The 17,682-nt window shown below is 42.7% G+C and overlaps 1 protein-coding gene across 1 annotated transcript; it reads right to left on the minus strand.

The window, feature by feature from the left end:
• Positions 1 to 4,345: 4,345 nt before the first annotated feature.
• On the minus strand, positions 4,346 to 14,990 carry LOC142301920 (interleukin-1 beta-like). The gene is made up of 4 exons (XM_075342965.1): positions 14,805 to 14,990; positions 11,283 to 11,453; positions 8,076 to 8,215; positions 4,346 to 5,289 (listed from the first exon to the last, which is right to left on the minus strand). Exons 1-4 carry the CDS (start codon positions 14,938 to 14,940, stop codon positions 5,077 to 5,079), a joined length of 660 nt encoding a protein of 219 aa, XP_075199080.1. The 5' UTR covers positions 14,941 to 14,990; the 3' UTR covers positions 4,346 to 5,076.
• Positions 14,991 to 17,682: the final 2,692 nt, after the last annotated feature.

Genomic DNA, 17,682 nt, shown 5'->3' on the forward strand with positions numbered 1-17,682 from the left:
ACTGTCAGGACCGGGAGGACTGGTAAGCCCAGGAGGTGGATCCTCTGGACCGAGTGCCCCACCGGGGTGCAGGGTACACGGCAGCCGGAGCACTGGCGTGGCCGGGACGGGTGTAACCAGGGTCACGGAGTTCTTTAGGAAAATACTGGAAACAGGCACAGGTACCCGGTAGCAAGAGACAAACAGTAACAGGGCACAGCACAAGGGGACCTGAGCACCTAGCTCAAAAGACAAGCTTCCGGACACGTTGATCAGGCCCCGCCCACATGGAAAGGCCAGTCTTATATACCCAGCACAGCCCTATGTCATTTCCTGCTTCAGGTGTGCTGGGCCTATAAGACCAGGAGAGTGGGCGCGGCCTGGTCCTATACAGAACCATGAGGCCAATACTCAGAGTCAGACTCCTGAGACCAGGAGCAGGACTCAGGGGAGCAGGAGCGGGAGCGGCACCCATGACTGGTGGACACATGGAGTGGATCAGTGGGTAAGGAGTGGTGCTGGGACACGGGGAGCGTGACAGTACCCCCCCCTCTAAGCCCCCCCCTCCGAGCACAGAACCCCAGGGGCACCCCGGATCGAGACACCGGACCGGGACCTAACGCAAAGGCGGGGAAGGACCGCTGACCCCGTACCGCCTTCTTAGCCGTACGGCGCTTAGCCGATCTACCAGCAGTGGCAACGGGAAGAGGAGGATCGACAGAAACAGGACTGGCATCGTGGAGGACCGGCCCGGGCGTCTCGGACCGGGCACAGGACAGTGACTCATCCCCGGTAGCCGGTGGCATCAGAGTCTCAACCGTCAGGGACGGTGGAACGACGCTGGAGTGCGTCGTCACTTCGGGTTCTGGTGGCACCACAGGCATAAGTGCCAGGATCTGTGGTACAACGCTGGACTGCGTCCTTTCCTCTCCTTCTTGCGAGATGACAGGGTCAGGTGCCAGGGGCTGAGGAACGGGCTGTAGACAGTTATCATGGCACGAGGGACTCCAGCGAGTGATTGCGCCAGAGCGCCAACTAATGTCAGGGTCATGAAGATGTAGCCAGGGCAGACCCAGCAGGAGCGCGGGAGCCATTCTCGGGATGACATATAAAGCGATAGTCTCAGTGTGCAGGGCACCAATACAAAGTCTCACGGGTTCGGTGGTGTACCGGACAGGTTCGTATAGTGGTTTTCCGTCCACGGAGGCGAACCAGAGGGGTTTTGCAAGCGGGATGACCGGTATCCGATAACGGTCCACGGTAGCTTGTAGGATGAAATTACCCGCTGCTCCCGAATCAATGTGAGCCTCTGCCGTGAACTGGGTTTTCTCGGTCGTGACCTGGACAGTCTGTGTAACTGGGACTGAAGGGATTCCGGTACCAAGGGTGGCGGTTCCCACCATCCCTTGGACTTGGGGTCTACCTGGTCTCTCCGGGCAAGAACGAAGCAGATGTGTACAGCTTCCACAGTAGAAACACAGGCCCCGGGCGAGTCGCTCTGCACGGCGTTGCTCGGCTTGGCTCAGCCGGTCTATTTGCATAGGTTCAGGAGTAGAATCGCAGAACGGCAGTGGCGGGGGAACGGTAGACCTCTGCGGAACGGAGATGTGACGGATTGGTCGTTTCTCCCGGGATACTTCCTTGGTTCGCTCTTGGAAACGGAGGTCAATCCGGGTGGCTAGGGATACCAAAGCATCCAAGGTACGGGGAACATCACGACCGGCTAATTCGTCCTTAATACGGCCTGACAGGCCCTCCCAAAAGGCTGCCGTCAATGCCTCGTTGTTCCAGCCTAGCTCGGAGGCAAGCGTGCGAAACTGGATGGCGTACTGGCCCACCGTCAGGGTTCCTTGGCGTAGCCGGAGGAGCGAGGAGGTAACCGCGGTACTGCGTCCCGGTTCATCAAAGGTACTTCGAAAAGCCTGAAGGAATTCCCGGATGTCGGTCGTCACCGGATCCTCGTTCTCCCACAACGGATTTATCCAGGCCAACGCCTCGCCTTCCAGGTGGGACATCACAAAGGCTATCTTGGCTTGATCGGAAGCGAAGAGGTGCGGGAGTAATTTGAAGTGCAGCGAGCACTGGTTCAAAAACCCCCGGCAGTTCTTGGGGTCCCCAGCATAGCGAGGCGGTGCCGCGAGGCGGAGTTGCGAGGCCGCAGAGACAACGGGTTCGGACGTAGAGACTGGTTGCTGCGTGGACTCAGACGAGGCGGCGGTCTGCAGCGTATATAACCGGTGGTCCACGGACGCCAGGAATTTCAGCATCCGGGTCAGGGTTTCACGCTGTTGTGCCAGCTCCTGGCGCAGCTCAGCCAGCTCGGATGTTTGCGCTCCAGCGGGATCCATGGCCTGATCAATCTGTCAGGACCGGGAGGACTGGTAAGCCCAGGAGGTGGATCCTCTGGACCGAGTGCCCCACCGGGGTGCAGGGTACACGGCAGCCGGAGCACTGGCGTGGCCGGGACGGGTGTAACCAGGGTCACGGAGTTCTTTAGGAAAATACTGGAAACAGGCACAGGTACCCGGTAGCAAGAGACAAACAGTAACAGGGCACAGCACAAGGGGACCTGAGCACCTAGCTCAAAAGACAAGCTTCCGGACACGTTGATCAGGCCCCGCCCACATGGAAAGGCCAGTCTTATATACCCAGCACAGCCCTATGTCATTTCCTGCTTCAGGTGTGCTGGGCCTATAAGACCAGGAGAGTGGGCGCGGCCTGGTCCTATACAGAACCATGAGGCCAATACTCAGAGTCAGACTCCTGAGACCAGGAGCAGGACTCAGGGGAGCAGGAGCGGGAGCGGCACCCATGACTGGTGGACACATGGAGTGGATCAGTGGGTAAGGAGTGGTGCTGGGACACGGGGAGCGTGACACACACCCTTGACAATTGTACAGGAGGAGAAGGTGAGCTGTGAAATCATCTACTGTGAATGGTGAATTTTGTGTTATCTGCTGTATATTGAGGTGTTAACTGTTATTTTAAAGGTAGGGGAGGTGAGCTGTGACATCAACTATTATGATCTAGCATTAGCTATTGTATAAAGGGGTATCATCAGTTATTGTATAGGAGGGGATGGAGGTGAGCTGTGGTATCAAATATTGTGTATTCTATATTATCTGCTCTATATAGATGTGTTACCAGTCGAAATCTTATCTGTGATGTTAAAAAGACTGAAAAGTTTTCTGTACAGAACAGGAACTATGAGTCTAGTATTAGGCTTAGTGGTAAGTGTCAATTTATTTTTTTTTTTTAAATATTGTGATATAAAAAAATTATCAAAAATTTTAAATAACACAATGAATATATTTGTTAAAGTGAACCACGAGCAGTTCTGGATGCATATTTCTAATTCCTGCCTAACTGTCCTTGCATCTAGTAGCATAGCAATGCTAAGAGGGCGGCTAGTTCGGGGAACTAACGCCCTTGTGACTAGTCCCTGCACTCATTAGCATATCATAAGAGATCTTTAGAAAAATTCTAAAGATCTCTTATGATATGCTAATGAGTGCAGGGACTAGTCACAAGGGCGATAGTTCCCCCAAATAGTCGCCCTCTTAGCATGTTAGCACGCCTCTATATTTAATCACCAGACACTATAAATAAAATAATTGCAACCATCAAATCTTAGTGTTTTATTTCTTCATTTTTAAAACATAAAAACAATATGACAATAATTGTACAAATGACCATCCATATAATAATATAAATAATAATAACATTAAATACAATACAAAATATTGCAACCTTTTACATAATATAAATACAGCCATAAATATATATATAAAAAAAAACCTCTTTATCAAGTTATTCTTTTTTCTTCTCTAAATGAGAAGTAAAGCTTTACGAAAGTGTTTGTCAAAGGGATTGTCCAGAAGTTTAAAAAAAAAAATACTGTTATTTCCAAAAAACACCATCACACCTGACTACAGATCTTGCCTGGTATTGCAGCTTTCCTCTATTGAAAAGAATGTGACTAAGCTGCAATACCACTCAGGACCTGTAAGTAGTGGTGCTGTTTTTAATAAAAAAAATGAAAAAAGAGGTGTGTTTCTCTAGTTTCTAAACCTTTAAACCCCCTTTGATATGATATAACCTATTCTGTTACCTATGAGAAAACCATAGAAATTCTGAGAGATACCTTCTCAAAGCACGCAGCAGGCATTGCGGATGAGGAGCCCCATCTACCTTAATGGTGTGGTGTGCCTCTAAGTTGTGTAATATCGATCAGGACAGTCCTGCTGCCCAGAACAATGATCTTCTAAATCTAATAATGTGAGCAGAAGTATGGAAGCAGGGCATACTTCAGGATGGATGGTGTATAAGAAGATGGACATACAGTACTGCCCAGATTCCCCCTTGAAGACACAAGTATTGTTATTATGTGTGATGTGTATTGTGACGTGTGTTATTAGTGATAGATTGTATACTGCACGACAGTAGGGAGAGTTAGAGTTAATGTTTAAACTAGCCCAGAGTGGGAGGGCCTAGCGTGAAGGGAAAGAGACAGTTTCCTTTCAGGAGGTCAGATAGGACCCAGCATGCAGTGGAAGCAGACCTAAGTTCTGGCTAATAAGCAGAGCTGCACAACGTGGGTGTCATGGATCATTATGGGGCCTGCAAAGGTGTAGCGCCCACATATTACAAGACAACACATCCAGCCAGGACTTTATATAATGTATTGAGTTGTCAGAGATGACTGCCTTGCTCACAGCTACTGCCCCGCACCACGTGACAGGTACCCTGTGCCATACCTTACAATTAAACCCCTTGCAGTGTGCCATATAATATAATCTTATAGCCTACACATAAAACTGTCACTCTGTTGCCTACATTGCACAGTTCAATCAATAAAACACATATGGCATTGGGTTTAGTGCAATAGTTCCTCAGCAGACATGGTAGCATTGTGTCACACTCCTATAGTGGGGTGTGCATGGAAGGGTCAGCTTGTACTGAGTTGTTCTCCTATGGTTGCCAATGTTATGGAGGCGTTTTGGGAAATTCCCACATGTCCCTCTTGACATGGTTGTGGAGGCGCAGATGACTTAGCTTTTGAGGAGCCGAAATGAAATGATGGAGGAGTTATTGCACTCAAATTAAACTTGGCGTCAGTCTGAACTCTCTGATGAAGACTTCGCTCCCCGGTCTTACATGTAATTTCTCACCCTCATCTTGAGATGTGCTTAAATAATATCCAGGGATGGCGGCCGATTCAAAGGTATTGTTGTGGCTGTCAACTTTTCTGTAGTAGAAGATGAAGGGTAACAAGTCATCATCGACTTTTGATTTTATGTCGTCAACTTCCTGGATTAAAGAAACAAAATGAAAAAATTAGCTCAGATTCTGAGTATTTCATTTTTCATACATTTATGGTGCATCTAAAAGCTAAAGGACACACAATGTACTGTATGTTTTAAGGTGTTGGCTCCAGAAAGTGAACTATTTCTATCTTTGCAATTATACATATTTTGTTATGCAGATTTATTCACTTTGTGTGTATTGGAACAACACAAAAGAAGAGAAAAAAAAAAGCCAAATTGGACATAATTTCACAGAAAACCCCCAAAACGAGCTGGACAAAATTGTTGGCACCTTCATCCATCCACAAGGAGCTTTCCCAGAAGGATTTTGGCTTACTGTAGTCTATCTTTTTTTATGTCTTCTCTACCATCGAGACTATCCTGTGACCATCAATTTTTCACTGCTGTCTAGGGAGATTAGATACAGTGCTGTGGGTTGCAAAGGTCTTGACTATGTTGTGCACCGTGGACAAAGGAGCATCAAGATCTCTAGAAATTGACTTGGGATTGTTGATATTTTTTAACAATTTTGGTTCTCAAATCCTCAGACAGTTCTCCGTGCTTAGCGTATCACACATAGACACACAATGGAAAGATTGAGTCAACTTCTCCCCATTTTATCTGGTTTCAGATGTGATTTTGATATTGCCCGCAGATGTTACTTGCCACGGGTGAGTATGAACAAACAGTACATGCTTGAAGTGAACTTTTACCCACAGTTTTGGGAAGGTGCCAACTATTTTGTCCTTCCCATTTTTCGCACTTTCTGTGAAATTATGTCCAATTTGCTTTTTTTCTGTTTTTTTTTTTTTGTGCTGGTCCAATACACACAAAGGAGACAAACATGTGTATAAGAAAATGTGTAATTACTATAATATTTTGGAAAAATTTCAAGGATGCACTAACTGTGTGTGTGTGTGTATATATATATATATATATATATATATATATATATATATATATATATATATATATATATATAAAATCTATAAAGCTGAATGTGTGTGTGTATATATGTGTGTGTGTGTGTGTGTGTGTGTGTGTGTGTGTGTATGTGTGTATGTCCGGGATTGGCATCCGCACCGTCGCAGCTACAGCCACAAAATTTTGCACACTCACACGTATGGACCCCGAGAGCGTCATAGGCTATGTTTCGAGGGGAAATTTTAACCCCACGCTTTACAGTTATTCGCCAAAAAACCTGCCTCCATTAAAGCGAATGGAGCTGGGAGCCACAGTGCAGCCAGAACTTCAGAAGAATGCGCAGCCACGCCCTTATATGGAATGTAGGCATGTCACAATGCAGCCAGGGAAAGAGCCATACACAGGGAAAGAGGCAGACACAGACAGAGTAAGAAACAGACATGGACAGGGTAAGAGACAGACAGGGAAAGAGAGGGATAGAGAGACAGGGAAAGACAGGGAAAGTGACAGACAGGGAAAGTGACAGACAGGGAAAGTGACAGGGAAAGGGACAGGGAAAGTGACAGACAGGGAAAGAGATTGAGACAGACGGAGAAAGAGATTGAGACATACGGAGAAAGAGATAGACAGGGAAAGAGACAGACAGGGAAAGAAATTGAGACAGACGGAGAAAGAGATTGAGACATACGGAGAAAGAGATAGGGAAAGAGACAGACAGAGAGACAGACAAAGAGATAGAGGGAGACAGAGAGATATATACAGAGGTGCAGACAGACAGAGAATGGGAGAGAAACAGAGACAGTTACTATCCCGGGCAGCGCCGGGTGCTATGTTGTGAGGCAAAATTTTAACTCCGCGCATTCCAATTTACCAATCAATTTTGCCCCTATCTACATAATGGGGAAAAAGTGAAACGAAAAGTGTTGAGGACAAATTGACAGCTCCAGATGTGAACAAGGGGGACTTAAAGAATGAGAGCGATGGCGCCAAAGAGTATATACCGTACAGTTGCTAAGGTGGGGCCCCGACATGGGATACTCACCACACTCAGGGATATGAACACACACACACACAATGCGCCACACACTACCACGTACTTGAACACATATACCACCCTCAGCACACATTTCACCACACATACACCAACCTCACCACATAATCGCCCTAAACACACACAAGTCTGGTATTATCCTTCAAAAATAAAAATCTGATTAATAAGCAGCTAAACTACAAGAACAACAAATGTACCATATAGGAAATACGGCAGCTGTCAGTCACATGACCTGTCTATATGTGTATGTGTGAGCTAATATATACTGTCAGGGGGAGGGCTTTCTGTTGCCTGGAGATTTATCAGGCTGCCAATAGCAACCAATCACAGCTTAGCTTCTATTTTGCTACAGTTAATTAATCTGAGCTCTGATTGGTTAATATAGGCAACAATTTAATAATTTACATTTCTATCTATTTGTTTTCTGGTTTTTGTGTGCAGAATACATTTTTGTTAATATATTCTATTTTGTTAACAGCGGTTATTAACCCGGGCGAAGCCAGGTAGTACAGCTAGTATAATATATATATATACTGTATATATAATTTTTTTTTCCCCCCGGTAATGAATAATTCAAAAACTGGTGTAGCCAGTGTCATATCAGAGCAGACAGTATTAGACTCTGACAAAGGGAATGATAATTCTCAGTTGTGAAATCATACACATGGAGGAATACCATGAAGTTATAAAAATAAAAAAAAAAGGCGTGGATATTTAATAGAAAGAGTAAGTATTTAGTAAAATAGATGAGCCCAGACAGGTGACAGGTAGTGTCTGAAGAGCAAATTCATTATATTTTAGGTTAAGATACTCACCGTGAGCCTGAGCACCCCATTTGTGGTCCCCTCATTTGTAGTACAGCATAAATAAAGATTGGAGCCTACAATCCCCAGTGCGACTGGCAGGTTGTCCTTATCAGGTTTCTCTGTGAGGTAAGTTTCCACCTTTAGGTTTACTGCAAAGAAATACATTACACCATTGTTAGGTTGTGTACACGGTATAAAAGGTAGTTTTGACTCCTGATTATGCAGAACATTCAAGTATCTCTCCTGACACCCCAAACACATGAGCTCTCAGCCGGACAGCCACATGTTGTTACAAAGGAGAGTCAGAGAGAGCTGCTGCCAGACAACTGTGGCAGAGACTTCTATCCTGAATAACAAAAAGGGTTGGGCATTAAGGCTAAGGCCACACAAGCGTATGGCATCCAATTCAAGTGCATTGGATGCGATAGCTAGCTCCCACTCTGCTGAGAGTGTAAGCCAAGTGTGATGCCACTGTGATGCAATCCTGCGATCGGATCACAGCTACAGAAAATAGGGCGGGCACTGAGGAGAAGAGGGAGGGTTTAATCTCCCTATCTTCTTGATTGGCAGCTGATGCGATTATCGCACTGCACTCCGGTGTCATCCGAGTGCAGTGCAATGTTTCACTTGCACCCATAACCTTGTATGGGTGCGAGTGAATATGGATCGGATTATACCCGCAGCATGATGAGACTGTTTTCTCGGTCTGATTAGGGCTGAGAAAATAATCGCAGATAGGGACTGCCCCATAAAGTAACATGGGTCCGAATGGAATGCAATTTTTGTATCGCATTTCACTCAGACCGTTTTACTTGCCGTGTGTCCTAGCCTTAAAATTAATACTACCCGATTCTCATATAACCCAACATCATCTGTTGAGAGAAGTTCAGGATGGATGCTCCAATACACATTTAACTAGAAGTTCCCAAAGATCCATGCATGTTTGGGTCCATGTATGGCACCCATAGACATCTGTGGGCCCTTAGAATCTCTGAGCGACAGTAGAGATATTTCCCCTAGCGACTATTGATCTGAATGGAAGGTAGATGTGAAGTACCCGGCCATGGCCGCTATCAGAAGAGACAGGACAGCTCCGTAACTGAACATTACAGTCCACCTGCCACCACCGGCACTGAACACAGCTGATCAGCGGGGGTGCTGCGTGTTGCATCTTAGCTGATCAGACATTGATGACCTATTTAAGGATAAGCCATCAATAAAAAAGTAGTAGACAACCCCTTTACAGTTAGGTCCAGAAATATTTGGACAGTGACACAAGTTTTGTTATTTTAGCTGTTTACAAAAACATGTTCAGAAATACAATTATATATATAATATGGGCTGAAAGTGCACACTCCCAGCTGCAATATGAGAGTTTTCACATCCAAATCGGAGAAAGGGTTTAGGAATCATAGCTCTGTAATGCATAGCCTCCTCTTTTTCAAGGGACCAAAAGTAATTGGACAAGGGACTCTAAGGGCTGCAATTAACTCTGAAGACGTCTCCCTCGTTAACCTGTAATCAATGAAGTAGTTAAAAGGTCTGGGGTTGATTACAGGTGTGTGGTTTTGCATTTGGAAGCTGTTGCTGTGACCAGACAACATGCGGTCTAAGGAACTCTCAATTGAGGTGAAGCAGAACATCCTGAGGCTGAAAAAAAAGAAAAAAATCCATCAGAGAGATAGCAGACATGCTTGGAGTAGCAAAATCAACAGTCGGGTACATTCTGAGAAAAAAGGAATTGACTGGTGAGCTTGGGAACTCAAAAAGGCCTGGGCGTCCACGGATGACAACAGTGGTGGATGATCGCCGCATACTTTCTTTGGTGAAGAAGAACCCGTTCACAACATCAACTGAAGTCCAGAACACTCTCAGTGAAGTAGGTGTATCTGTCTCTAAGTCAACAGTAAAGAGAAGACTCCATGAAAGTAAATACAAAGGGTTCACATCTAGATGCAAACCATTCATCAATTCCAAAAATAGACAGGCCAGAGTTACATTTGCTGAAAAACAGCTCATGAAGCCAGCTCAGTTCTGGAAAAGTATTCTATGGACAGATGAGACAAAGATCAACCTGTACCAGAATGATGGGAAGAAAACAGTTTGGAGAAGAAAGGGAACGGCACATGATCCAAGGCACACCACATCCTCTGTAAAACATGGTGGAGGCAACGTGATGGCATGGGCATGCATGGCTTTCAATGGCACTGGGTCACTTGTGTTTATTGATGACATAACAGCAGACAAGAGTAGCCGGATGAATTCTGAAGTATACCGGGATATACTTTCAGCCCAGATTCAGCCAAATGCCGCACAGTTGATCGGACGGCGCTTCATAGTACAGATGGACAATGACCCCAAGCATACAGCCAAAGCTACCCAGGAGTTCATGAGTGCAAAAAAGTGGAACATTCTGCAATGGCCAAGTCAATCACCAGATCTTAACCCAATTGAGCATGCATTTCACTTGCTCAAATCCAGACTTAAGACAGAAAGACCCACAAACAAGCAAGACCTGAAGGCTGCGGCTGTAAAGGCCTGGCAAAGCATTTAGAAAGAAGGAAACCCAGTGTTTAGTGATGTCCATTGGTTCCAGACTTAAGGCAGTGATTGCCTCCAAAGGATTTGCAACAAAATATTGAAAATAAAAATATTTTGTTTGGGTTTGGTTTATTTGTCCAATTACTTTTGACCTCCTAAAATGTGGAGTGTTTGTAAAGCAATTTGTACGATTCCTACAATTTCTATCAGATATTTTTGTTCAAACCTTCAAATTAAACGTTACAATCTGCACTTGAATTCTGTTGTAGAGATTTCATTTCAAATCCAATGTGGTGGCATGCAGAGCCCAACTCGCGAAAATTGTGTCACTGTCCAAATATTTCTGGACCTAACTGTATATAGTCAAACAGCAGCGATCAGAATTGGTCCCATATTGTTCCTGTTAGAGGCAGGTGCCATCTGTATGATACAGCAACACCCAGCATACATGACAGCTGACATCCACTGTGCATGTATAGCAGATGTCGAGAGAGTGTTAATTCTATTGAGTAAAAAAACATTAATTTTTTTCATATTTGCTATTACTTTTTCATCGTAGATTTTATATTTATATAACTTTCTGTAAATTACACTGACCACATTGGTAAGAGCACTTATGGATCGGCTTTACAGCGGGCACATGGACCACAGAGTGTCAGGGGAAGTATGACTTACCTTCCAGCTGCACATTCTCCCCTTCCAAAAATAAGGCCACAATAGAGTCATTGCCTTCCATTTTCAAGGACTTCTGTTTTGAGTCTCGAATATTGTGCTGCGATGATTTTCTGTGCAGGAACCTAGTTCTAGGGGCATCTTCCACCTCGACTTTATTGATGGTAATGTTTTCTGGTAAAAAAAAAAAAAAAAAAAATAAAAAAAAAAAAAAGAGACCGGGTTAAATGCACTTAATCTGTGGTCTACACAAAAACGTCACCACAATAGAAGAAAAAAAAATCATCTGCAGTTGGCTACTAGGCTGCATTTCTGTATCTTCAGCTCATCTGTGTTATCACAAATTCATGTCGCATCTCATCCCTCTTCCATACTTGATGCTGGAGCTCTTCTTGCCTGTTTTGTACAAACCCAGGTGCAGTGTTCATCTGCTGCACATCATCTCCTAAAGCTTAGATACCCCCAATAAAGAACAATGAGCCAATGGAGCAGGTTTCGGGCTGAAATGGAGTAGTATGGGGTTTCTCTGTGTTGCTATTGAAACTGTAGAAGAGTCTGAAATTCCAAGATATGTTCTGTCTGGTTTATTATTTATATGTTTAACGGCTATCGAGCCTCTTCATCAGGATTCAACCATTTCGAGATATGTTCTGTATAGTTTATTATTTATAATAATTATATATATTTATCTACATGAATCAAGGCTATCAAGACTCTTCATCGGGATACCACCATTCCAAGATATGCTCTATCTGGTTAATTATTTACGCATTACAAGGCTATCAAGCCTCATCATCAGGATACAACCATTCCGAGATATGTTCTGTATGGTTTATTGTCTACACATTTCAGGATATTCAGCCTCTTCATTAGGATACAACCATTTTGATATATGTTCTGTATGAATTATTATCTAGTGTCTCAAGGTTATCAAGACTCTTCATCAGGATCCAACCATTCCGTGATATGTTCTGTCTGGTTAATTATTTACGCACTATAAGGCTATCAAGCTTTATCATCAGGATACAACCATTCCGAGATATGTTCTGTATGATTTATTATCTACGTGTCTCAAGGCTATCAAGACTCTTCATCAGGATTCAACCATTCCAAGATATCTTCTGTATGATTTATTATCTACACATTTTAGGGCTATCAAGACTCGTAATTAGGATCCAACCATTCCGTTATGTCTTCTGTATGGTTTATTATCTACGCATTTCAAGGTTATCAAGCCTCATCATCAGGATACAACCATTCTGAGATATGTTCTGTGTAGATTTATTATCTACTCGTTTCAAGGCTTTCCAGCCTCTTCATCAGGATCCAACCATTCCGATATATGTTCTGTATGGTTTATTATCTACGCGTTTCAAGGCTATCAACATTCTTCATCAGGATCCAACCATTCTGAGATATGTCCTGTATGGTTTATTATCTACTCATTTCAAGGCTATCGAGCCTTTTCATTAGGATACAACCATTTAACCATTTCAAGATATGTTCTGTATGGTTTATTATCTATGTGTTTCAAGGCGATCGAGCCCAATTCCGAAATACAGTATGTTCTGGCTGGTTTATTATCTACGCATTTCAAGGCTATACAACCTCTTCATCAGGATAAAACCATTCCAAAATATGTTCTGTATGGCTTATTATCTACATATTTCAAGGCTATCCAACCTCTTCGTCAAGATGCAACCATTCTGAGGTATGTTCCATATGGTTTATTATCACGATGCAACCATTCTGATATATGTTCTATGTCATTAATTATCTGTGGATTTTAAGGCTATCCAGTTTCTTCATCTGGATAAAACCATTCCTATGTGTTCTGTATAGTTTATCTACACGTTTCAAGGCTATCCAGCCTCTTCATCAGGATACAACCATTCTGAGATATGTTCTGTATGGTTTATTATCTATGCGTTTCAAGGCTATCAAGACTCTTCATCAGGATCCACCATTCCAAGATATGTATTGTATGATTTATTATCTTGGTGTTTCAAGGCTATTCAGCCTCTTCATCAGGATGCAACCATTATGGTTGTATCATGATAAAGTGGCTGGTTAGCCTTGAAACCCGTACATAATAAACCATACAGAACATGTCTCGGAATCTCTGACTCTTCTTATCCGGTTTTAACGGCAGCACAGAGAAACAACATACTTCTCCATTTCATTTTGTCTATACGGTGGCATTGCCCATGGCTATTCGGCCTCCACTATACATTCTCAATTGTTGTGTACCACACAGCTGAATCAGGTGAGAAGGCACCCTGTATTTTTTTTTGTGAATCATCAGAAAAATCCCTATTGTGCTTTTTTACCCTAGATCTCTACTCTCCAGTACACGGCAGATGCTGGCTGTGTTATTCAGCCGACACACACACCTCTAACTGCAGCAATGGAAGCTGAAACAGAATGTAACAGTGTAACCCTTTTATGCCAAAGTCAGTAATGATTGCAGCATCTAAGCAATATGACAAAGGGGAGAACCCTCCGTCACCACATTAGCCTTCCAGCTCTGATCATGGGCTGTGGATGGGTTATTTTGGCAGCTGAGGTCTTGCTAAAGCCCCTATGTCTGCCATGTTAGTACAATGAAAACAAAATACACTGCAATACATATGATTATCAGTGTATGTTACCAGCAATCATGCGTTGGCAGGTCCAGGTGTGACCAAAAAAAAAAAATGGAAAAAAACCCAAACTATTTTGAAGATATAAAATACCCACAAACATGAAAAATGTAAATCACCCTATTTTGGCATTCATCACATAAAATAATACAGATCAAATAAAACTGCAGTTCATCCTATAAAAAAAAACAAGTCCATGGAGCTCTATTGATGAAAAAAAAAAAAAATAAGTAAAATAATGGGTCTAAGAGTATGGTGACAATTTTTTTTTTTTTTTTTTTTTTAAGTAACAAGAAAAAAAAAAGAGTTTTTTTTTCAAATTCACACCACAAAATGTTTTCTTTCATTTTCTTTATGGGTCTTGGAAAGCAGCGATGAAAAATTGAGGCAACAAAAATTTGAAAACTGTGTGGGTAGAAGCGTTTTAAAGGGAATCTATCAGCAGGTTTTTGCTATGTAAGCTGAAGCCAGCATGCTGCAAGGGTTAACACAGATAATTCAGTGATGCCTGTCTTGTTAAGGTCCAATCTGTTGCTTAGTTACTATGTTTGTTTAAGCAGCAGGACTCTTATCATTGTCACATGCATTGCAGTCCGCCACGCCTCCTCCTTTGATTGACACTTCACTGTCTGTGTACAACCCCTATAGAGAGCCTGGTGTGGGCGTGGTTAGCTCTCTCAGCTCTGCTACATGTCTAAATCTAAAAATTATGATTGTGTCAGAATGACTGCACCCAGTAATCTAAGTGATACATTGTTGGATTCAGGATTTCTGCACCAAGAACATTTAGCTCTCAGGTGAGGTAGCAAAAACCTGGTGACAGATTCCCTTTAAGTAACTCAGTGTGAGTATGAATTATATATGTATATTCAGATAATCTTACCATTTACCAGGACTGGAGTCAGCAAGTCATCATCGTAGAAATAGCGCTGGTTTACTAGTCCTCCATTTTTCTTCACAATTGTGGAGAATGCTTTCACTTTCGTGATCAAATGCAATGATTTTTTTAGCTTTCCCATGGCCGGCTTTATTTTGGAAATATAGTTTATCTGGCCTTCATGGCTGTATGGATACCTTTTGACCTGAGAATAAAATGACATATTTGCATCATGTTAATGGTCTTAAAGGGCCTGTTTACTTTATTTAATTTGCATCGTATTAACTGTAGTTATATGTAATACTTGGGGACATGACAATGTATTCTGTCCTTAGAGGCTCACACAGATTTGACAAACCTTGCAATTTTGGCAATCTATGTAAAGCATGAATCTACAGGGTTTAGACCAGGGGTCTCAAACATACGCTCCACGAGCTGCATGTGGCCCCTCAGGCTTCTTCTTGCAACCCGCAGACCCTTGGACCCTGTGACAATCGCGGCCGGTGCTTGGGCCACATTAGTTAGCGCTTTTTTTCATTTGAATGAACTGCTAGCGCCGCGCAAAGCTCTCTGCAGCCCTAATCCAATGGCAGCTGCCGGACAGTCAGAGGCCAGCAGCTGACATCATAAACCTATACCAGCTGCTGCCTGTGATTGGTCAGCGGATGCCTTAAGTATAGTTCTGCAGGGAGCCTCCCTCTGCGCGGTGCCAGCAGTTCATTAAAATGAAATAAAGAGCTGACCACAGCAGCCCCCAGCACTACCCACGATCATCAACATCATGGGATCCACGGGCCTGCGGGCTGCAAGAAGCAGAGAAGAGGACACCGAAGGAACCAAGGACAGGTGAGAAGATTTTTTTTTAAAATGTGTATACGAAGAACTACATATAAGGGAAAATTACTACAGGATGGGACATTACTATAAGATGGGCACAAGAATGGGCACATTATTACAAGGGGACAAAGATGGGGCACATTACTAGAGAAAGGAGAAGAGGATGGGCACATTAGTACAGGGACAAGGATGGTGCATATTACTATAGGAAGGGTGACAAGGATGGGCAGATTACTACAAGATGGGCAAATTACTATTGGAAGGGGACAAGGATGGGCACATTACTACAGGATGGGGACAAGGATGGGCACATTTCTACAGGATGGGGACAAGGATGGGCACATTACAAAAGGGGACAAGGATGGACACATTACTACAGGATGGGGACAAAGATGGCACATTTCTACAGGATAGAGACAAGGATGGCACATTACTACAGGACGGAGACAAGTATAGGCACATTACTACAGGATTGGGACAAGAATGGGCACATTACTACTATACTGGATGGGGAAAAGGATGGGCTCATTACTACAGGATGGGTAGAAGGATGGGCACATTGCTACAGGATGAGGACATTACTGCAGGATCAGGACTAGGATGGCGACATTACTACAAGATGAGGACTCCATGGGAAAAAATCGCTACAAGATTGTGGCCTAAATTACTATAGGGGGTAAATTGCAAAATTATATTACTTACAAGAAGGGGATAAAATGTAAAAAAAAAATAATTGTACATAAATCATGGATTTTTTTACCATTAAAATACTTTTTTAAATATCAACTATAATAAACAAAAAATTGCATGTTATCGCCACATCCATAACGATTCAGGTTATAAAACCATACGGTGAATGCCATTAAAAAAAATAAAAAAAAAAACGAAGAGAAAATTCAAAAAAGTGATCCAAAAGGTATATAGGAAAAAATATATGGTATCAATAAAAATGTGACTTGCAAGAAATGCGACCGCCCAAATAATTTATTTTCTATGTGCGGCCCATATACCCATCTGAGTTTGAGACCCCTGTTCTAGAGATTGAGAGTTTACATTCTTTGCTCATTGGTGCAGGTCCTGAACAAGGGGCTTCCCTCTGTTAGCGCAGAATATCATAATAGGGTACTTGAAAATAATGATTTCTAAACAGATCAATTCTGCCATGATATTCCAGTGATTTATGCCTCTTATTTAGTGCTAATTGTTATGGTCTTTACAAGGGGGCGTGGCTCACTGGATCCTCTAGGGCGGGTCTTTAGGCTGCTCTGTATAATTACCCTGTGAGTAACACCAGCTTTTCCTTGGTAAAGACCATAAAAAATAGCATATTAAATGAACGTAATAAAAAAAAATGTATATTTCAGGAATTGTATATCGGGTGAAAAAACAAACAAAAAAATCCCCATAATACTCGGAATAAAATAAGAGCAAAAACTGCTCACTGTAATATCTCTAAATCATCATAAACATAAATTCACAAGAAGTGTAATTTACCTTCATTATATTGTGGACATCATTGTCATAAAATTCTTCATAATTTTCACTGAAAAAAAAGCAAACATTGATTATAAAGCAAAAGAAACAAAAAAAAAATTAAAAAATAATAATATAAATAATAAAAAAATATATATTTTTATTGTAAAAGGTAATAATGTGAAAAGAATTTAGAAAATAATTTTCACATAAGCTGTAAAGACGCAGGAGCGTATTTATTAATATTGCTTTAAGTTTAGACATCATAGACAAATCAGAATCAGATCTGTCAACAGCAGTAAACCTGCTTGATGATGGTTTCCAGCAAATTTAAAAGTAAATAAGGGGGCCCTGATAAAAGAAATCAGCATTTACCTGATGTCCATGGGGAGATCACAGAAATCTGGAACTTCTGCCATTGTATCTGTAGAGATAAAAAATAATCAATGTATTGTGCACAATAGACAAGACGATGCTGGGAATACAGGGACGTCAGCCATTACCTCTGTTACTGGAAAACAAGCCTCAGGGGAGATCTTATCTCCAGGTGCTGGAATTATCAGCTTTCGTGACC

The sequence above is a fragment of the Anomaloglossus baeobatrachus genome, chromosome 4 (assembly GCF_048569485.1).
Source record: "Anomaloglossus baeobatrachus isolate aAnoBae1 chromosome 4, aAnoBae1.hap1, whole genome shotgun sequence".
Taxonomy (NCBI): domain Eukaryota; kingdom Metazoa; phylum Chordata; class Amphibia; order Anura; family Aromobatidae; genus Anomaloglossus; species Anomaloglossus baeobatrachus.